The sequence below is a fragment of the Rasamsonia emersonii genome (assembly GCF_000968595.1).
Source record: "Rasamsonia emersonii CBS 393.64 chromosome Unknown ctg1118621759674, whole genome shotgun sequence".
NCBI classification, from domain to species: domain Eukaryota; kingdom Fungi; phylum Ascomycota; class Eurotiomycetes; order Eurotiales; family Trichocomaceae; genus Rasamsonia; species Rasamsonia emersonii.
Window position 1 is genome coordinate 16,315 of NW_013563342.1, and position 20,259 is coordinate 36,573.

The 20,259-nt window shown below is 50.6% G+C and overlaps 8 protein-coding genes across 8 annotated transcripts; 4 read left to right on the forward strand and 4 right to left on the reverse strand.

Moving 5' to 3' along the window:
• Nucleotides 1-802: 802 nt before the first annotated feature.
• Nucleotides 803-1,722, reverse strand: T310_0285 (Translocon-associated protein, alpha subunit; the record flags this gene model as incomplete). The annotated part of the gene is made up of 3 exons (XM_013476803.1): nucleotides 803-1,088; nucleotides 1,152-1,582; nucleotides 1,651-1,722. The coding sequence occupies 3 exons, from the start codon at nucleotides 1,720-1,722 to the stop codon at nucleotides 803-805; spliced, it is 789 nt and encodes a 262-aa protein (XP_013332257.1).
• Nucleotides 1,723-2,242: 520 nt separating this feature from the next.
• T310_0286 (C-x8-C-x5-C-x3-H zinc finger protein) lies at nucleotides 2,243-3,926 on the forward strand (the record flags this gene model as incomplete). Its single annotated transcript, XM_013476804.1, has 4 exons — nucleotides 2,243-2,326; nucleotides 2,443-2,544; nucleotides 2,626-2,968; nucleotides 3,094-3,926. The coding sequence occupies 4 exons, from the start codon at nucleotides 2,243-2,245 to the stop codon at nucleotides 3,924-3,926; spliced, it is 1,362 nt and encodes a 453-aa protein (XP_013332258.1).
• A 402-nt stretch (nucleotides 3,927-4,328) lies between these two features.
• T310_0287 (uncharacterized protein) lies at nucleotides 4,329-6,446 on the reverse strand (the record flags this gene model as incomplete). The annotated part of the gene is made up of 4 exons (XM_013476805.1): nucleotides 4,329-4,623; nucleotides 4,702-5,134; nucleotides 5,194-6,133; nucleotides 6,186-6,446. 4 exons carry the CDS (start codon nucleotides 6,444-6,446, stop codon nucleotides 4,329-4,331), a joined length of 1,929 nt encoding a protein of 642 aa, XP_013332259.1.
• Nucleotides 6,447-7,056: 610 nt separating this feature from the next.
• Nucleotides 7,057-9,257, forward strand: T310_0288 (Importin subunit alpha; the record flags this gene model as incomplete). The annotated part of the gene is made up of 3 exons (XM_013476806.1): nucleotides 7,057-7,296; nucleotides 7,491-8,908; nucleotides 8,942-9,257. 3 exons carry the CDS (start codon nucleotides 7,057-7,059, stop codon nucleotides 9,255-9,257), a joined length of 1,974 nt encoding a protein of 657 aa, XP_013332260.1.
• Nucleotides 9,258-10,614: 1,357 nt separating this feature from the next.
• T310_0289 (Nuclear cohesin complex subunit (Psc3)) lies at nucleotides 10,615-14,338 on the reverse strand (the record flags this gene model as incomplete). Its single annotated transcript, XM_013476807.1, has 2 exons — nucleotides 10,615-13,804; nucleotides 13,839-14,338. 2 exons carry the CDS (start codon nucleotides 14,336-14,338, stop codon nucleotides 10,615-10,617), a joined length of 3,690 nt encoding a protein of 1,229 aa, XP_013332261.1.
• Nucleotides 14,339-15,155: 817 nt separating this feature from the next.
• Nucleotides 15,156-16,184, forward strand: T310_0290 (Urease accessory protein UreD; the record flags this gene model as incomplete). The annotated part of the gene is made up of 1 exon (XM_013476808.1): nucleotides 15,156-16,184. The coding sequence occupies one exon, from the start codon at nucleotides 15,156-15,158 to the stop codon at nucleotides 16,182-16,184; it is 1,029 nt and encodes a 342-aa protein (XP_013332262.1).
• Nucleotides 16,185-16,717: 533 nt separating this feature from the next.
• On the reverse strand, nucleotides 16,718-18,692 carry T310_0291 (uncharacterized protein; the record flags this gene model as incomplete). Its single annotated transcript, XM_013476809.1, has 5 exons — nucleotides 16,718-17,763; nucleotides 17,812-17,950; nucleotides 17,982-18,350; nucleotides 18,417-18,432; nucleotides 18,628-18,692. 5 exons carry the CDS (start codon nucleotides 18,690-18,692, stop codon nucleotides 16,718-16,720), a joined length of 1,635 nt encoding a protein of 544 aa, XP_013332263.1.
• A 462-nt stretch (nucleotides 18,693-19,154) lies between these two features.
• Nucleotides 19,155-20,205, forward strand: T310_0292 (uncharacterized protein; the record flags this gene model as incomplete). Its single annotated transcript, XM_013476810.1, has 2 exons — nucleotides 19,155-19,192; nucleotides 19,296-20,205. 2 exons carry the CDS (start codon nucleotides 19,155-19,157, stop codon nucleotides 20,203-20,205), a joined length of 948 nt encoding a protein of 315 aa, XP_013332264.1.
• Between the last annotated feature and the right edge of the window lie 54 nt (nucleotides 20,206-20,259).

Below are 20,259 nucleotides of genomic sequence, written 5' to 3' on the forward strand. Positions count from 1 at the left end.
GAGTCCGCACAGGAGAAAGCGCGGCAGGAAGCAATGGACAAGGATCCCCCTGTGGATGAGCTGCCGCCGGGCAGGGACTGGGAGCGCGAAATCATGAGTGGAATCCATGCGCACCCGTCCATGAATCATCTGCACATTCATGTCCTGTCTGTTGACCGGCATAGCGATCGTCTGAAACACCGGAAACACTACAATAGCTTTACGACGCCATTCTTCATCTCCCTGGACGATTTCCCGCTCGCGAAGGATGATGTGCGGAGGCATCCTGGGAGGGAGGGTTATCTGAAATGGGACTTCATTTGTTGGCGGTGTGGAAGGAACTTTGGCAACAGGTTCCAGGAACTAAAGAACCACCTAGAGAAGGAGTTTGAGGAATGGAAACGACTGTAGAAATTCTCCAAGACTTCTTGGTCGTGTCTTGAAGAGTGAAAAAATTGTAGCCGTATCTTACGCTCATTGACCAAAATCCATGACGACATCGAATTCACTTGCAATTCGAGGCCTTTGTCAAAGGCAGCCCAGAAATGTATTTAGATAGCTTGTCTAAGATGATAGGCGGCCGTGTGAAACACGGCGAAAAAATTGCATATAATACATCTTCCCTCTGAATGGTAATAGTTAACCCGTGCCTCCCTTTGTAAAAATCGGATCATAAGTGATCCAGGTGTCCGCGATGAATTCGAGCATTCCTCTTCAGTATACATATGACAATGCCTCTAGAGGTCGGTATCACATGTAATCAAAACAGCGAATCCAAGCCCAGAGCATGTCAGTTAGGCAAGTGCCTTTGGTAGGAAATAGATCAGGCACGGCTCTTGCTCTTGGATCGTGAACCCTTCACTTTCCGCGCCTCGGGTCTCTGGATGTGGTGAGGCGGAATCCACTCCGCATTATAGGTGGTTGCGGAAGTAACAGCGGCAGCACCGTTCGATCCATCAGTCGACTCGGCCTTCTTCGCGCCAGAGAACTTCTTCGAGTCACCACCCCTGCCTCTGCGCTTCTGCGGGAAATACGGCGCAATCCAAACCGTGTAGAAGAAGTAGATGATGCCCGCGAAGAAAGCCAGGATAAAGAAGTAGAGGAAAATACTGTCCAGGAGTCAGTATTGGCGAATACCCAAGTCCGAGCAGACCGATGGGCTCTGATCTCACATTTGGGGGTCAAAGATGCTAGTCTCTGGCTCGACAACGCTCACGGTCCCGTTGAACGCCGGGAGCGTGAAGAATTGTCCTTCGCTGTTGCTAATGACCGACACCAGGCTCAATCTCAGGTCCTGAGGGTGCATTTCCGTCGCAAAGCTATAGGGCAGAGTTTCCTTCTGACCTGCCGGAATCTCGACGCCATATCTCGTTGTCGTCAGGTTACGGACAATGCGGCTGTTTTCCTCGGGCGTCCAGAGACTTCCGCCAACGAAATTCACCGTCACAGGAGAGTCCTCCTCATTGCTGAAAGACAGCAGGGCCTGAGTTGGCTGGCCGTTGACAAGCTTGATGCCGAAGATCTCGGAGGCGGGGAAAGAAGCCTGGACGGAGACAGCCAACGTCGGGGCCTCAGTCGGTGCCTCAGCTTTCTCGGACTCGTCCTAGATGCCATGGTGTTATGTGAGTATATTGATGACCGTCGCGCAAGTCAAGAGTGGAATGGACCTACAGTCGCACGACCACCAGTAAACAGGGCCTGCAGCGACAACAGCGCCAGGGGGAGGAAGGCGAAGCGACCCATTGTGACTGTGACCGGACCGACGGGTGTGACAGCAGAACGAGAGTGAATTGATAGGAGCCAAAGGGGACAGGCCAGGAGGAAGACTGGAAGACAGACTGATGGTTTTCTCCACGTAGCCTTTGTCTGGCGTGCCGCGTGCGTTGGCTTGAGATCGCGGCGCCTGAATGGCTGAACTGCCCAGGCCCGGCCACTACACCGCCTGTCGGCAGTTTGCTTCGTTTGTCGCCAGCAAACCGCCCAGATTGCATGCTGCTTGCCAATCATGCTGCAGTGGCAGCAGGCCCGATCTCTGCACTGGCTGTGATTTGGCAAGCGGGCCCCAGGGTTGTTGCTTTAGCGCGTTCTATCAATAAAGGAGACGCAGGACAGAACGCTCAAAGAGAATTCACTCTCTGATATTTATTAACTGTGTGCTGCTCAACTCTGTTCATCTCAGCATTCTTGTTTTTCACCTCTCGTCCCTTTTCCTATTTTTAGTTCTGCTCAGTTCCAGAGCTCGCAAGCTACGACGCTCTCAAGAATGCCCGGTATCGGCGCTCAAGCGTTCTGGGAGCGCTATGAGCAGGTCAAGGCGATAGAACACAGCAAAAATGAACTTATCGAGGTAAATAGGCATTTCCTCCACATTTCTCTTAGTTCCGTCTCTTCTCGTTCTCATCGGAAGACCGCCAAACCTAGGAGCTGTTGCGACGGGTGAGCGAGCTAGAAGAAGCATACCAGCGGGAGAAGCTCGATCATGAGCGTGAAACACGCTTTAATCGTGACATCCAGATTCATGAGATGGAACTGATGGATCAGATAAAGAGAATTAAGAAAATTATGGTAAGTGCTTGCATTCCTTGATTACCAACTGCCAGCCATCTGCCCATTGCAGATCACTGATAGGTGCTCTCTCACTGCTAGGATCGTGAACCTTTCATTATTGTCCTGTTGGATGGCGATGGCATGATATTTCAAGATCACTTCATTCAGAATGGTGAACAAGGCGGCAAAGATGCTGCGAACCAGTTATGGGCGGCCTTAACCCAATACGTAGCACGAAACCTCCCAAACGTTTCCTCGCCGAAAATAGTTACGAGAATCTATGCAAATGTGAAGGGATTAGGCCATGCCTGTCACCAGGCTGGAATTATTGAGTCGCCTTCGCTGATGGAAGATTTCGTGCGGGGCTTCAATGAGAGTCGGTTGCTTTTTGATTTTGTAGATGTCGGATCCGGTAAAGATAGAGCCGATGATAAGATTGCAGGTACGTACCGAAATATCTGTGTCAGAGAGATGCGTCGTTACGAACGCATACTGGTCTATTGACTCTCCGGGCGACTGCCCAATCCATGGTAATGGCCATGCAGGCTGACTATTATGCGGAACCAGAAACTTTTAAACTCAATTTATACAATTGCCACTGCCATCAGATCTTTTTGGGATGCTCACATGATAATGGATACGCTCGTCTCCTGGAAGAGACGTTGGCCGATAGGGAACTCACAGGGCGGATATCGCTCATCGAAGGCGTTCCTTTCGAGAAAGAACTCGAGTCCATCAAGGCTTCTTATCGTGTGACACAGTTTCAGGACTTATTCCGAACCACAAAGCTCACCCCCAAGATGGCCTCGTCCAACGGAACTTCCAAGCCTCAGGTTGTATCTCAACCTCAAACGATGCTTTCTCCTCATCAGGGACCAGCTTCCCTCACTAGGACCTCCACCAATACAACTTCTTCCAGCTCCAGCACCCCGGCTTCATTTTCCTCGTGGGCTTCTGTAACGGCGTCGAACCCCGGGGATGTTTCCCTTCAGTCTTCTAAACCGGCTAATCCGTCGCCGCAGAATGTGGTGGAGCGGAATAAGTACGGCCAGCGAATTGATCGCTTCGAGTTCAAGTCGATCCCCAAAGAGGAGATGAACCGCATCAAGAAGATGAAACTCTGCAATCTCCATTTCCTGCTGGGCGACTGTCCGAATACGAATTGCCATCATGATCACACCCACAAGCTGACAAAGAATGAGAAAGTTGTCTTACAGGCAATTGCTCGCATGACCCCTTGCCGTTTTGGGATGGAGTGCGATGACCCTAAATGCATCTACGGCCACCGTTGCCCACTAAGTGAGCCTGGTAAGAAGAATTGTTTCTGGGGCAGCAACTGCCGTTTTGACCCTTCCCAGCACGGCATTGATACCACAGTTGTCAAAGTTACTAAAATATGAATATTTGGCTTATTGGGGCACTGTGCTCTGGTACCCTTGTTTTTTGCCCCCTCCTCTGGCTCTGCAATATTCCGGCACCGTCAATAAGGAAGAGGTACGAGATTTCCGAGCAGGAAGCATTGGAGTATTTTGAGCCTCTCAATTCATTGGTTTTCTTGATAGTAAGGTATGATATGCGTGGGTACCTTGGGCCTGCTGCAAAAATTCTTTCCATAACGCACCTGCTTGTGTCCAGGCATTTATTATCAACTATTGGTATGGCCCTCAGGGCAAGATGAGACAGGTGATAAAAGACTGCAAATACATTTCTTAGTTATCCGGAGCCTGTATTTAGTTCGTGAAGCCATAGATATCCGCATCCATATCTTCAAGTTACAGAAAACAACCTCATGATAATAATTGTTACATAATCGTAGTGCCATGCAGAGCAAATCTCCTTTCCCAACCAAGGCAGCCGCTCTTGTGACCACCGTCCTCGTCGTCCGTCATTGCGTCTTCGTCACGCTCATCGCGCGACACATCGCATCCGCATCTGACCCCGTATTCTTTCACACAGCAGGTGAATGGTTTGGAGGACGGAGTAGCGTTAAGATCGATTCTCCCGTCCGGGCTGGCGTTTTTGCGTTCTTCCAAATCTCCCCACAGAATGAAGAGTTTTTCCCTTAACTCGGCGAGCTTGTCCGGGTATCTTCGGAGACTGGTTTTATTATTAGTAAGTTCATTTTTATCAGTCTCATATATCCAATTCGGACTATCGTTCTGCTTTAGGACTTACTCGACAGCATCAATCTTGAGCAGATGCACGGCATCATTTCCTGATACGAAGAGCTTCATTCGGTCTCTCGGCTGCCCGGGAGGCGCTGGCTTTGCGTCCTCGACTAGGAGACAGAACCGCCATTCCCAGCTGCGACGAGAGCGACGACGACGCTGGCTGGCATTTCCATTCACGACAGACTCGTCGTCATCATCACTGTCACCTAACCCGTCACTGTCGCAGTCGGAAAGGACCGCATATTCAGGGTTGTACGGAACGGCGAAGTCTTCGAGTTTTGGCGGGAAGAAATCTACAACACGGACAGTGGCGCGGTAGCAGAGGTTTTGAAAGGGCAGCCTGTATTGGATCCCACCGGGTAGAGAGTTGTTGTGTGTCTCGTTCGTCAGGATATCCGTTACTGATCGGGTGGGGATGCTAGGATTCCAGGCTTGAACTGTACGGTGGTCAGATATCTCCTTCTCGACATAAGGAAAGACGTCGAGAACAACTTACTATTTTTGTTAGGTTCGTATTTTTTAGCGTTGATGGTCGTCGTTATCTCAGTCTGGCCCTCCTCCCTCACTGGCTGCTTTTTCTGCTGTTGCTGCTGTTGTTGCTCTTTCTTTCTCTTTTTAGCATTCTTCGAATCCTGATCTTGCGCTTTATTCAGCCGATTGCGCTTCCAGTACTCCAGCTTCCTTCTCTTAAGTTCCTTGACACGTGGATTGTCGTCATTTTCTTCAATGACGCTCACGTAAATTTTGTCAGGAAAGAGACGGTCGCCATGAATGCGGCCATCTATCACCCCACTGCCAGTCCTCGGCTCCTTAATGTGAACTTTACGAAGGTACACATAATCTTGCTCCTTCACATTTTCTTCGGCGAAATAAGAGTGGGGTGGGAAAAGTGTTACTTGTAGGGTCATCCGTCCAAACGGCCCCTTCCAACGCCTTTTCGGGCGGGGTCTGTAACCATACTCGTCTCCTGGACGGCCTTCCTCTTCCTCTTCCTCTTCTTCATCAGGCTTGGCATATTCAAATAGCGCCTTATTCGTGGTATAGTCTGTAACATAAAGTATAAACTTGTCGGGTTCACGAAATGTCTTCACCACCTCAGCGACAAGGTCTACATACGCCCCAACAGACAGGTCCTTGATCAGGGTAAACGAGTCTCGTTTTTTGACATTGCTGGCCTCTTTGCGAGATACATCAGGTGTCACAGTAGGCTGCTTGTCTGGGGTCTCTTGGTGAGGTTGCTTTTCGGAACTTGCCTGAACAAGAGGATTCAGCAAGGACTTTGCGTACGCCTGTTCGTGCGGAGTCGGCTCAGCGGACTTGGGACTGCAGATGAGCGAAACCGAGGGCCTCGATTCTACGCTCTGGCGGAAAATGGCCCATGGGACCGCATCCCATTGTGAAGCCACGCCTAACAACACCCCATGGTGAAGTCGTATCTGCGACGCGTCAGTGCAGGCACAGATGGTAAATCGCTTTGAATAGACCGACCCTGATGTTTCGCAGCAAGATAACATCGCCGAGTCTCAGGTCGGGTATGAGATCCTCATTGTCATTGAAATACTTGATCTTGAGTCCGGTCCATGCCGGTGCTTCGAAGTCTGAATCTTTGATGGTAAAAGTGGCGACGAATGAGGAGCCCCCTGTCTTAATTTTGGCCAGGCTATCCACGACAACTCCTATCACACTGACATAGCCCTGCGTTGACCGCGCCCTGTTGACATCAACAAACTTCGGCGGAAGAGGGGGCATCGTAGCTCATATCAATCCCAATGGACGGATTTCCATTGAGGATTCCCAAGTCCAGTATCGCCCGAGTAGCTCAAGAGCAAGACGGAGATTGTCGCGTGGCAGTAAATCTGGACCTTGGCGATCAAGAACACTATGTGATCAGCTATCCAATTGCCGACAACCTTCCGGGAAGCTTAGATGGCCAAGAGCTTCGCCCATAGTGGGCCCCAGAGGCAGGCGGCGGCATGCATTCACCAGGCGGGCGTCGTCAGGGTCAGCCACCGCTGGCGGCCAGGTGGCAAGTCTTTGGGCGTGTTTTTGTCTGCCAGCGGTCTGGACTGCCGATGTGCTGCTGGTGTTCGCCGGGCAGAGTCACAGCGGCCGGTCGGGGCGCTAAATTCGCTTAGGCGGAAGGTGGCGCTTAATCAGGAAGTGACTGAAAACAGCCCAATCATCCCGTGAGCAACCCACCTCAAAAGCATCAACACATTTTTCCCCTCCTCCACCATCTGCCCGCATCTCCCCCCTCACTCCACCGTACGCGCCCCCAAGCCTGGGATTGCAGCCTTTTATCTTCGTCGAGACCCCTGCCCTTGAGATTTTTACCAACTGCGTCTGAAGTTCAGCAACCATGGCGGATCGTTACATCCCAGAGCATCGCCGCACCCAGTTCAAGGCCAAACATCAGTTCAAGCCAGACGAGCTCCGTCGCCGCCGCGAAGAGCAGCAGGTCGAAATCCGGAGGCAGAAGCGAGAAGAGAACCTTGCTAAGCGACGAGGCATCCAAACCAGAGATGGCGGAATCGGCGTTGGAGCCGGCCAGGTTGCCGCCACCGACAGTGATGAAGAGGGGGCAACCATTGAGACTGAGGTATGTTTTTATCCCTGCGTTTCTGTTTTCCCTGTCCAGTCATTTTATATTCGCCCTTTCCGGCCACGGGGATTACACCTTGCTTTATATTAATATTAATATTAGCATGGATCTCTGATGGTGTTTGTTTTGCGCACGCGTCTCGCACCTTGAGTCAACATGAAGGAGCTGACTCGCCTTTGTGCCTTTTTTAGCTTGACGTGGAGCTCCCGGAGATGGTCAAGGGAGTCTTCTCGGACAACATCGATGAGCAGATTCAAGCAACCACAAAGTTCAGAAAGCTCTTGTCGAAAGAGCGTAACCCCCCTATCGAGCGCGTCATCGAGACCGGTGTCGTGAGCCGCTTCGTCGAGTTCCTTCGGTCTCCTCATACCCTGGTCCAGTTCGAGGCAGCGTGGGCTTTGACCAACATCGCCTCTGGCTCTGCTCAGCAGACTCAAGCTGTTATCGAGGCTGGTGCCGTGCCCATCTTCGTCGAGCTCCTCAGCAGCCCGGAGCCCGATGTTCGGGAACAGGCGGTCTGGGCTCTTGGTAACATTGCCGGTGATAGCCCTCAGTGCCGTGACTATGTCCTCGCTGCTGGCGCTCTCCGTCCTCTTCTGCAGCTCATCAATGATGGCCGGAAGCTGAGCATGCTGCGGAATGCCACATGGACTCTGAGCAACTTCTGCCGCGGCAAGACCCCGCAGCCCGACTGGAATACTATTTCCCCTGCTCTGCCCGTTCTCGCCAAGCTGATCTACATGCTCGATGATGAAGTTCTTATTGATGCTTGCTGGGCTATTTCCTACCTGTCGGACGGCTCAAACGACAAGATCCAGGCGGTCATTGAGGCAGGAATCCCTCGTCGCTTGGTCGAGCTCCTGATGCATGCCTCTACCTCCGTCCAGACCCCAGCTCTGCGGTCCGTTGGAAACATCGTCACCGGCGATGATGTTCAGACCCAGGTCATCATCAACTGTGGTGCTCTGCCTGCGTTGCTTTCTCTTCTCAGCTCCACCAAGGACGGAATTCGCAAGGAGGCCTGCTGGACGATTTCCAACATCACTGCCGGAAACTCGATGCAGATTCAGGCCGTGATTGACGCTAACATCATTCCTCCGTTGATCAATCTGCTGTCCAACGGTGACTTCAAGACGCGTAAAGAAGCGTGCTGGGCCATCTCCAACGCCACTTCTGGTGGTCTCCAGAAGCCGGACCAGATCCGCTACCTTGTCTCTCAAGGATGCATCAAGCCTCTGTGCGACCTTCTTTCGTGCCCGGACAACAAGATCATTCAGGTCGCCCTGGATGGGCTGGAGAACATCCTCAAAGTGGGCGAGATGGACAAAGAAGCCGCAGGCCCTGGCGAGCCCGCTGTCAACCGCTATGCTCTGTTCATTGAAGAGGCTGGTGGTATGGAGAAGATCCACGACTGCCAGAACAACGCCAATGAGGAGATCTACATGAAGGCGTACAACATCATCGAGAAGTACTTCTCCGATGAGGATGAGACTGCTGGTGACATCGATGAGCTTGCTCCCCAGCAGACTCAAACTGGATTTGCCCTGGGTACCAACCAGCAGCAACCAGGCGGTTTCACCTTTGCCAACGGTGGTGATTCCATGGATATGTAAGCATGTCCAAAGAATACTTATAAGTGGAGCGACACTGTCCTAGGTAATATTGCCCTTCGGACCGGCATCAAAATTCGAGGCAGCGCCGCCTTCAAGCAGAGTTGTGCGATCAAGCTAAAGCTGGGACCTCAAATTTGTCCTCCGATCCACGGCAAGTTTATTTGGAGCTGTCTTGATCGAGGTCTATCCCCCTTCAGCTCTTCGAGCCTCAACGCCGCCTTGGCATTCGCAAGTGCCAGACCTGTGCACGTTCCTCCGCCCCTCCCCTATCTCTCCCGGCGTTTGAGAATGTCCCCATTCCCAGACTTGTTTCCCAGCCCCACGGATCTCCCCTTGTTGTTATGATGGTTTCACGCACGCACGATAAACAAGATTCACAGTCATGTAATCCCCATGTTCACCTCTTGTTAACACCTTGTCGCATGATCTTTCATACACCAGGCGTATTATTCTTCAATTCGGTGTTTTTCTTTTCTTTTTTTTTCTCTTTTACTATTTCCAAATGTACGTCTTTTTTTTCCCTTTTCGGCGAGATATATTTCCGTCACGTGGCAGAGTGGACTATTCTGACGGAGATAAGAGCCCATTTTGTGGCGGGTTGTTCTCTGTCGAAGTAGCTTAAACTGGATTTCCGAAGTCCTTGTTCTTCAAATCCCCGTTGTTCTGGTACTAAAAAAAATAACTGGATTGATGGTCCTTTTTTGAAGATTCCTTTCTCTCAATAATGAATAGAACAACAAGACGTAGAAGTAATCAATCCTATGTATATACTTTTACGATTATAGCCAACGCCTGTCCGGCATCAATAGATTGTTGTAATTGGCACGATTTGGCACAATAGGGAAAGAAAAAAGAAGAGAGAGAGAGAGAGAGAGAGAGAGAAGCGTGATGCTGGCTAGCAACTCTGTAGCCTACACATTGAGTTTGAGTATAGTCGAGTCCATCGATCCGACAACTCCGGTAACTTCTGATAAAACTCTCACCCCAGAGTGAATCGAGTGCGTCCATTGATCATGACAGCGTCACCGCATGTCGATCGATAATAATGATGTGCCAACTACGCTTACAGTACGTGGTTAGGGGCGTTACTACTATTTCTTGGCTGTCATTAATTACTCATCACCCATGAAACGAATAATCAGAATAAAAAAAAACAATCAGATTCATCAATCAATCGATCAATCCTCCTAGTTAACTAGCTAACGATCTCGAATCTGACCGCGAGATAATGAATAATTATCATTACACAAAACTAAGAGTCAAAAAAAATAAGATGAAAAATACAGAGAATCACACGACAATCAATCGATCACATAACATTGAAAGAATTTGATTTCTTAGATAGTTTATACAGGAGAAAAGAAAAAAAAAGGAAAAATAATAAAAGTTTTTGATTTGATCATTGGCAATCAATCAGTCAGGCAATCAGTCAGTAAGTCGGTCGGTAAGAGTCGGGTAAAAACAAAGGTAAATAAACAGGAGGAAAGAAGAGGAGTAGATTAGAGGGGAAAAAAAAATCACCTCTGGTTTCCTCGAGAAGCACACAAGCAGACAAGCGAGTTAGAGTAGATGTGGCAACGTAAGAGAAAGAAACGAGTATCATCAAATCGACATAAAAAAACAAAGCACAAGCAAACGCAAAACCAAAGCAGCCAGCGCCTGACAGAGTAAAAACAGAGATATAGCACACTCGACTAATCAATCAATCGCCCATTACCTCATCTTCATCTTCATTCCTGTCCTGCTCTTCGTCTTCGTCGGGAGGTGGAGATAGCTCCTCACCGTCATCATCATTCTCTTCGAGGAGCTCCCTCGCTCGCAGATCCTCTTCATCATCCTCCTCGACAACTCGGTTGTCCTCCTGTTCCTCTTCATCGTCTTCCTCTACTCTTTCACTGGATTTCGCAGCTGCGTTTTTGCCGCCGTTTGCGTTGGCAGATTGCTTGTCCTTGGATTGAGTCGGACGATTGGCAGAACGGGCCTTCCGTTCTTCAAGAAACGCGACGACTTCTTTATAGTTATGTCCTAAGCGAGACTTGTTCTTCAGCAATTTCTGCTTCAGTTTTCCGCGCTGCGGCCCTGAAGCATCGAGAACACGCCCAATAATGGCCAATACGATCTTTCCAGTCAATTCACACAGCCTTTGTTCAGCCAGGATGGTGGCTCGGAGACGCTCGTTGGCGACAGCTTCGTCTACGTTGTCGCCCTCGTCTTCTTCTTCATCCTCATCATCATCAGACGGGATGTCCTTTATATCCTGAGCTGAATTCAGCGGAGCATCGTCCACGACACGTTCAATATCCCGCTTCGATTTTTTCGCAAAGGTTTGTTCGGCTATATCGTGAAATCGTGAAATAGTCTTTTGAGTTTCTGGGTCAATCTCTTGGGCCAAACTCTGAGTCTGGGCTATGACATCTTCGTCGACCGTCTTAGATTCTTCTTTTACAGTCGCTCCAATGTGACGTAGGGTACCGAACAGCGTCTGCACATCCAAGAGCGTTGTAATCGCGGCAAAACGAATGTCGTCGAGAACAGAGGACCGCTTCTGCATGATGGCTGTAAGGGTAACTACGAAGGTCTCGCGGTTTTTCGCCAGAGCTTCAAAGTAAGCAGTGTTATAGGACGCATTGCCAGACTTCAGGGCCGTTGTGAGTGCTTGGACTTTCCACATGAAGTAGAACAACAGAGACTTGATGCTGTTCACCACAAGCTCTGTCTCTAGTTTCGCCGTATCCTCATCGGACTCTTCATCTCGGAGACCACGCTTAGCGAGATGGATGAGGGTGTTGAATGGCGCCTCCAAGTCTTGCTTGCGCTTCTTGGATGTCGCAGATGGTACTGCCTCCATAACACTGGTGCAATCTGTTATACTTGCGAGATTGGAAATTCTGGTAACAGTGTTTGCCAGTTCCGTGAGGATATTTGAACGGAGAGAGGTCCCGTTCTGAACATCTTTATTCTGAGACAAAGTGCCGAATGCATCGATCATATCGTCCCACAATTCTTGGACCTTACTTTCCATTGCCTCCTTCATCTCTTCGGAGCTTCGCGCGTGAAGAAAAGCCACACTAGCTTCAGCGAGCACGTCCTGGTCAGAGTGCGTCAAGAACTGCTTGTTGATATCGTTCAATAACGACGTGTAAGCGGCTGCATCTTTCTGAAGATCTTGGATCATATTCAGGTCGACAAGGTGTTCAAGACGAAGAACAGCAGATGCAGCTTCGGGCACAGCGCCAAACTTGTTGAGCAGTTGAGGAATGATCTGAGCAAGGTTGTGGGCGATCTCTTCTTGCAACACTGGTATCTTATCTGTCAAAGCCTTGATCTTGCGTCCCCGTTTGTCAATGTCCGATTTGGCAACTTCCAGGATCCGGAGCTTGACTGCGCAGACAAGCACCTCAAGGAGGATAATGTCTTGACCCTCCTCGAGCGCGTAAAATTTTCTCACATTGCTGGCCTCGTCCTGAGGCGGCGAGTCGGTTATTTGCGAATGATCATAGAGCAGATAGCCTGCTAGGGACTGCCACTGCTCCAGTTCCTGCATATGCGGATAGATAGCCTCGGTGGCCAGAAAGAAACGTGACTCGACCGGAGCCCCCGAGAGCGCTTCGATTGATCCGGCAATTGGTCGATCTGGTTTCTGTTGGTCTTTCTGGCCATCGTAAGTTTGAAGGATGTCAACGAGGCATTTGAATTTGATCCAGGACCGTTTAGGCGCCGTGAAATCTTCCTCGTCTTCATCCGCAAAGACTTCGTTAATATCTTCCGCCATTTCTTCCGTACTCGCATCAAAGATTTCTTGGAGGTTGGCAGCGAAGAAGCGACCCGCGACCTTGCGGACTCGTGGCTCGGAGTCAAATACCAACTGACCGACAGCATCGATATCTTCATTCTCGAGCAATCCCATATCTCGTATAATGTCGAGCAGTTCAACCATCGACGCACGAACTCCGACATCGACATCTCTCGTCGCCATTTCGACCATTCTACGAAGGAAACGAGATGTAAAGGACCGCAGCGCAGCGACACTGTATTTGTTTTCGTAGATCTGGCGAAGCTGTTCCACAGCCACCGCGCGCACCTGAGGGGAGGCGTCAGAAAGAACCCAGCCAAAATATCGGACATATTGGCTCTCGAAAAACATCTCTCGATAGCACTGGATCCATCGGCCTAGAGCAGTCATGCATTCAGAACGGATTTTCGGGTCAACATCTCGATAGCGATGCACAAAGACAGTGTCAAAAGCGTCTTTCAAGATTGTGTCTATCGTCTCCAGTTTCTCTTCACTCTCTTGTATAGTGGCTTGTATCGCGCCCATCCTGCCTTTGTTGGGCGTCTTTTTCTTCTTCTCGCTTTCGAGTTGTTTTCGAGACGTGGAAACGGTGGAGGTCACTTCTTGGGCAATATCGCACAGAGCCGTTGCCACGGCCAGGGACATGACTGTAGCAGTATGTCTGAAAGCTCGGTTGGGCGCAGTTGACATTACACTGAGCCAAACGTGGAATTTCTCAGCTGGAGCTGCGCTATTGTAGAGAAGGGAAGAACGATGTAAGGTCTCGATCCAGGTGTCGCAAAAGTCCACCAGGGTAGATCGGAAAGACCTGAACTTTTTATCTTTGGAGATGAGAGGATATTCCGAAGGTTCCAGCTGCATATGGGCATCCTGGAGGTCCGTAACACGTTCCTTCATATGATCGACGTCCGTGACATCTGTTTTGTCTACAGCGAAATCCGTGCCTATGCATCTCAGAACAAAATTGACCAATTCGCCAATGCCGTCAACGGGGTCTTTTTCATATCGCGAGAGCCATTCTGCTATAACAGTGTCGACGGCTTGCCCTCTCTCGAAGATATCGGCTATCACGGAGAATGTCAGCATAGATGGAGTGCGTCTGTCTAAAGACAGGAATAGGGACCGTACCATACAAGCCCTCTGCTGAAGCAGGGAAGATTGGTCTGGGCGGAGCTGTTCTCTCCCTCTGTTTGGACGTCTTTTTCTTGCCATTAGTAGTCGCAGACCGAATGGCAAGTTGCTTTTCAACGCCGTTGATCTTGGGCTTCTTTGCAGCGCGCGACGTCTTGGATTTGCCTTTGCTTTTCGTCGCCGTCCTCTTCTTCGCAGAAGCTTTGCGCGCAGCTCGTCTTCTCTCTTTCATCTCTTCCTCATCAGGATCATCATCCTCCGCGTCATCAGCTTCAGATTCAGACGCGTCCTCTTCCTCCTCGTCGTCGTCCTCCTGATCAACTTCATCATCGTCGCGTGGGGTAGCGCGCTTCCTTTTCTCGGCAGTAGTGGTTCTTACGCTATGAACTTCTTCAGAGAAGAACTCCGGTTTTCGGATCGCACGTCCCGACTTTCTTCTGTTCTGTTCTGTTTCCGCTGGCGGGCCCGATGAGGGCGGCTCGGTCTCTGCTGAAGCGTCCATCCTTACTTAAAAGCACGGAGGAGGGATCAATTCGAGGCTCGATCACAAACTGATCTTTTTCATAGGCAGACCAACTCCAAGATTTTAAACGCGAAGAAACGGCTGATTGTTGCCGGTGCAATAGCGTGATGACTGTTCGAACCGCTAGAAACGGTAGGCGTCGCGCGCGTCTGCTTCGTGAACACGCGGGGGACCAGTTCGGAACTAGAGCAGCGCTGGGTGCTTTTTCTATTCCTAGGAGAGTTCGAATTGGGAAAATCGTAAGGACCGGGAGAGCGAAACTGGGGTCGTTTCGCCTATGGACGTGGGGACTCCAGGCTCGAGAACGTGGAATTGTCGCCGACCACGCTGGACGATGGCTACGCGACTTGATGTTTCCCGCTAGGCCGCCGCCAACCCGCGCGGGTCGCTCAGACCTCTGGCGTCGTTACATAAGGTTTCCCAGCGGGAAACACGTATCGATAAGCATCTGACCGTGCATGCCCTAGCCCTAGCCATTGCCGCTTTGCATTGGATGAGTGTCCGCCGACTCAAGTCGCGCTTGTCACTGAGGTCTTCTTATCTTGCAATGGGCTAGCTGCCTATTTTCTTCCTTTCTCGCTACAAATGCAGAATTAATATTGATATAACGACCACAATGACTTCATAGTTGTGTTTGTTCTGGTTGTTCTTGGAGAATCGATGCCATTGGAACTTGTCTTGAGCCCCGCAAGCTTAGATCTATCTACATCATGACTGATCGCATCTGGATGTCGTTGATAGGGTTCCTGTATAGGTAGAACCGACGAGTCGAGGGCATTCTACGTCGCCAGTAGAAATGACCCTCAAGTCTCCATTTACATCCTCCATCGCAAGTCCCGGCAATGGCAAAGTCGTTCTCTCGCTCCTCCCTCCGTCCGTCCCGACTCTGACTACATTGACCTACAAATACCCGCTGAAGCTGCTCTCTCGCGCCCCGGGATTTACCCCTGAATCGTCCGTGCTGGATGATTGCGCCACCAGACCTATCCACTTGTATCTCCTGACGTACGGCGGCGGTCTCCTTCCGGGCGATCATATCGACGTGTCGATAACCCTGAATCCGCAGACAAGGCTGGTTGTGACCACGCCGCAAGGGAGCACCAAGATATTCAAGACAGCTCCTGGCGCGCAGGGGAGGTCTCATGGGGGCAATCCGGGCGATGACATGAGCCGACAGACGCTGGATGTCCATATCGGAAGTCAAGCCGCACTGTGCTATCTCCCGGACCCATCTGCGCCTTTCAAGGACAGTCGATACGAACAAGTGCAGATTTTCACAGTGGACGGGACACAGACAGGAAACAAAAGGAGTAGCCTGTGCGTACTGGACTGGGTAACACAGGGTCGCACCTCGCGAGGGGAAAACTGGGATTTCCAGCTCTGGAAAGGGCGGAACGAGGTGTGGTCCGAGGACAAGTCAAGTGGGAAACGGAGGCTATTGCTGAGGGATTCGGTAATCCTTGACAATGAGGCGAAGGACGCAGAGGGGCTCATCCGTGAACGCACCTGGCCTCACGGTATAATTGGAACCCTGATCCTGTACGGGCCTATCTTCGACCGATTGGGGTCCTTTTTTATGGAGGAATTCGCTTCTCAGCCTCGCGTTGGCGGTCGAAACTGGTCGACATCCTCATCGTCCACAGCATCTGTTCCCTCCAAGCACGATAAGGTCACATGGACAGCAGCTCGTGTGCGAGGAGGCTTCGTCCTGGTGAAATTCGGAGCAAAGGACTTTGAGACAGCCCAGGGCTGGCTGGGCCAACTCATCCGGGAAGAAGGTAGTGTGGTGCGAGAATTTGGCGAGGAGGCCCTGTTCTGTTTATAGTCGAACCTGTGAACCACCTCATCTTGAGGCACATACTATTCATGGTGGCGCAGCTTGACATAACTGTATATCATGTCTCAGACCGATCATAAGTTAGCGTTTTATGGTCAGTGGTCGACATTACCTCTGCCTTGGTAGATCTGGCATGAACCAACGACTATCGCGAGAGATGGATACCCAACCCTATCTGTACAGCTGACCAGATCTGTTGATTAGCTTTCCTTTAATATACTGATAATGACATGAATCGATTGATTAAGACGGAAGAGTGGTATCAACCTGAAAATTATCCAAATGATAAGACCCAAAAAAATCCGTTATTTAAATGTCCCAATATTTCTTGGTATTGTACATGAGGAAGATGCAGTTATAACATTGAAATATCATAAAATAGACAGTAAGTGGTATCTTGCGTCAGATTGACTTCGCCAAAGCGCCGATTTCAAAAATGCAAGAAAGTAGCTATGTACTTTTGGAACGCCATGTAATGACAAAATAACTCTCCAACTTGTGCCGAGATGCGTGCCGACAGACTAGTACCACCAATCGCTGAAGCGATGCCGCCAATCCTTGGTGGTCGCACTCCGGAGATCGTCGACGTTTAGGACATCCACGCCTTCTCGCTCGAGTACACTCCAGACATGGTTTCGCAGACTTCGAGGCCAGCTGGGAGTGCCCCAATACCGGGCCTTCAGACCTCGGCGGTGGGCTCCGTTGATTTGAGCCCGGATGAGATTCAGCTGCTCCGATGTGATGTGGAAGCGCCAGGGGAAGCCGATCGATTCTTTAAAAGATACCGAAGCGTAGTAGCTGTTGGTAGGATTGTATCTGTCAGGATCAGCCACGCTGGGGTTGACGGCGTGGCCCTGTCCATGATCCTGCATAGAACGCATATGTTCTGTGTTATCTGCGCTTTCCATGTCTCCATCTGCCATCCAATCCAGCGGCGCATCGAAAAAGATATCTCGATAGGTGGTGTTTGACGTCAACAGATCAAAGGGCGCATCCCCCGTCGCGACCACTGTCACAGGGCCATTGACTACCTCCGCACCATTGTAGTAACTCAGATAACACCGGTCTCGCAACGGAGACAGGTGAGAGACGACATAGGGCCACGTTTTTGAACCGTTGGTCTTAAAGTCAATAAGCAGAACTAGGGTCTGAGACGGATCGGTATCAAAGACACCCTGCAAAGGATGGTCTTTGGAGGGGTGAAATCGCGTCAACGGATTCTGTTTCTCCAATAGATCCACAAGAGGATTCACATAGAGGTTTTTCAGTGTGCGGTTAGGAGTGAGAGCCGAGGTCGAATGGCCCACGTAGAGTTCCTCATCAATCAGCCAGACGTCCGCCTCAACACTGATGCAGCCAGCCTTGATAGCAGAGAAGAGGGGAACGGGTCGCCAATAATCGTTGTGCGAGTGGCATGCTACCGGTATGATATCCCTTGTAGCATCTGTAGGCCAATGTGCCAGACCTTTGGAGTCATCCCAGGCCTGTTCCAATTCCTCCGGGAAGAACGAGAGGACGATCCCGCATACTAGGATGACGAACTGAATAACACCTCTGACAGAAGGAACTAGTCAACGACAAACTCGAAGTATGAATAGCAGGAGAGATCACCTACAGCATGGCGAAAAGCAGAAGGAGAACAAGGGAGAACCGTCGCAACCTTCTAAACTTGGGAGATGGTGATCTCTGTGCAGCATCCAGATGGGATCCATCAGGCTGAAGGGATCGAATTGTCTTGACTGGCCTCCTTCGAACTGACCATAATAATAGAGAGAGTGGTCTCACCAGGACCTTGCTCCATCGAAATGGGTACCCATGTTGCTCTAGTTCGAGATCGTCCAACGAGCTAATGGTGCATTCCGCGTCAGGCTTGAGGAGTCTCGCCGCTTCTTCGTCGTCGAGGTCACGAGCGCGTAGCGGAGCCTCTGAATTTGACGCGTCTGATGCCCATTCCAGGAAATCTTGCTCTCTGTCATCAGGGCGATGCCTCTGAGGAGACCGGAAGCGCCGGGTGGGCGATGGCATCATTCGAGCCAACCCCGGGTCTGAATCCGGCACAAGTCTGAAGCTAAGACTTTTTGCTTGAACGTTCCTTTTTTGTGCTCTAACTTTTGGGGCAAGTCTGTGGGGAGAGATGCTTGGTCTAGATCCGGCCTGCCAGGTGTAATCCTTGTTTCAACATCCCCAACACTGGCACCGGGCTGTAAATCGAGGACTCACGCCTGCCAGTGAGTATCTACAAAAATCGAGGGCAAAAGCGTAAATATTTATTGCACTACAGTCGCCGTGCTGGGTGAGTGTCCTCAGGCACCAGCAACACCCAAGTGGTTCATGGCATGAGACGAGACATGGATCAGAGTTGGCACTCGAGTCTCTGACAGGCTGACAGCCTTGAAGACTGCGGAGCAGCCGTTCCACACGGGGTTCTTACGCTGCAGTCAATTGGTTGGCTACATGGCCAGCGGCGTGAGCAGTACGGAGGAATGGCAGTAACATGCGGATGCCAGACCGCGCAATGGATCCATGGGGTCCATGGCACCACTACATCGAATTCGAATTCTCAGAGGCATGAGATGGATGGACTATTCTGCTGCACAGGTAACAGCCTGCCATATCTGCATCTCCTCATTGTTGTGCTGTATAGTACACGGAAAACTCCAATCACTGTTTCCTGCTCTGGTCATCATTCATTATCTTTATACTTTGTATGTTGCAGTCCAACCAGACTACCAAGTGGTGGTAACAAGAGGACGGTAACAATAGCCAGTTAGTAGAAAAGGCCTTGAGGCTTGGTGACACCCGAGTCACCAGAAATCACATGACTAGTCCATTTCAGGCAGGCGGTGGACGCCCTCTATCGCTTCCGCTAAGCTTATCGCGATTAGTGAGATGCAGTAGATTTTGAAAACCACAGGACAGGAAGGGGAAAAAAAAGAGTAATGCTCTAATTCAATAAAGATGCCTCACAAACACAAAAGACGGCAAAAGGACGAGCGGTAGGTTGTCTCTCCTTTGGCCCAATGCCAACGATTGATCTCCACACGATATCTCTTCATCATGTTCCTTGTTCGAACGGACTGACAAAAGTTTCTCCGCCAGCACGTATGACCTGCCGCCCAATCTCATCGCAAAACCTCTCCCTGTCCGTGAAGACAAAAACAGCAAGAATGGCGCGAAAAAGAAGCGAATACAAGAACTGGCGGCTCGAAAAGCTTCCGCCGAGGATGATACTCCTCGCGAATTCAAGCGCCTGATGCAATACCAGAAGACGGGGAAGCTACCATCCGGACTCGATGACGGACAGGCCACCAGCAAAAATAGCAAGAAGAGGAAACGCGGAGAGACAGAGGGTGAGAAGAACTCCTCGGTCGCAGCGATTCCCAAGATTCTTCCAGGCGAGAAATTGTCCGACTTCGCCGCACGGGTCGACCAAGCACTGCCTCTCTCCGGAGTTAAGAAATCTCGTAAATCGGCTTCCTTGCCAGACCTACCCAAGCTCCGTGAAGAGCGCTTGACGAAACATGAGAAACGCCTGCGTCGGCTCCAGCAGCAGTGGCGCGAGGAGGAAGCGCGGATCCGGGAACGGGAAGAAGAAGAACGAGACGAGAAAGAGGCCGAACATGAAGAAGAGCTGGAACTGTGGAAGCAATGGGAGCGAGAAGCAGGGAAAGGGAAGAAGAAAAAGAAGAGTGTGAAATCCAAGAAGAAGCGAAGGAAGGGCAACGACCCGGACACTGCAGATGAAGATGACGACGATGATCCATGGGCGAAGCTCAACGCCCAGCGCGCAGCGAAACCAGCCAACCCGTTCGAGGTGGTGCAAGCTCCGCCTCAGTTGTCGACGAAACCGAAGGAGGTATTGAAAATGCGTCGTGGCGCCGCGGTTGATGTCGCAAACGTGCCCTCGGCGGCTGGCAGTCTGAGACGAAGAGAGGAGCTCGCGGAGGAACGGAAGAACATCGTCGAACAGTACAGGCGACTTATGGCGGAAAAGAGGCAGCAATTGTAATGTACATACATACGTATGCGTGTATTACTGCGAGTGATGTACACACTCCCATTT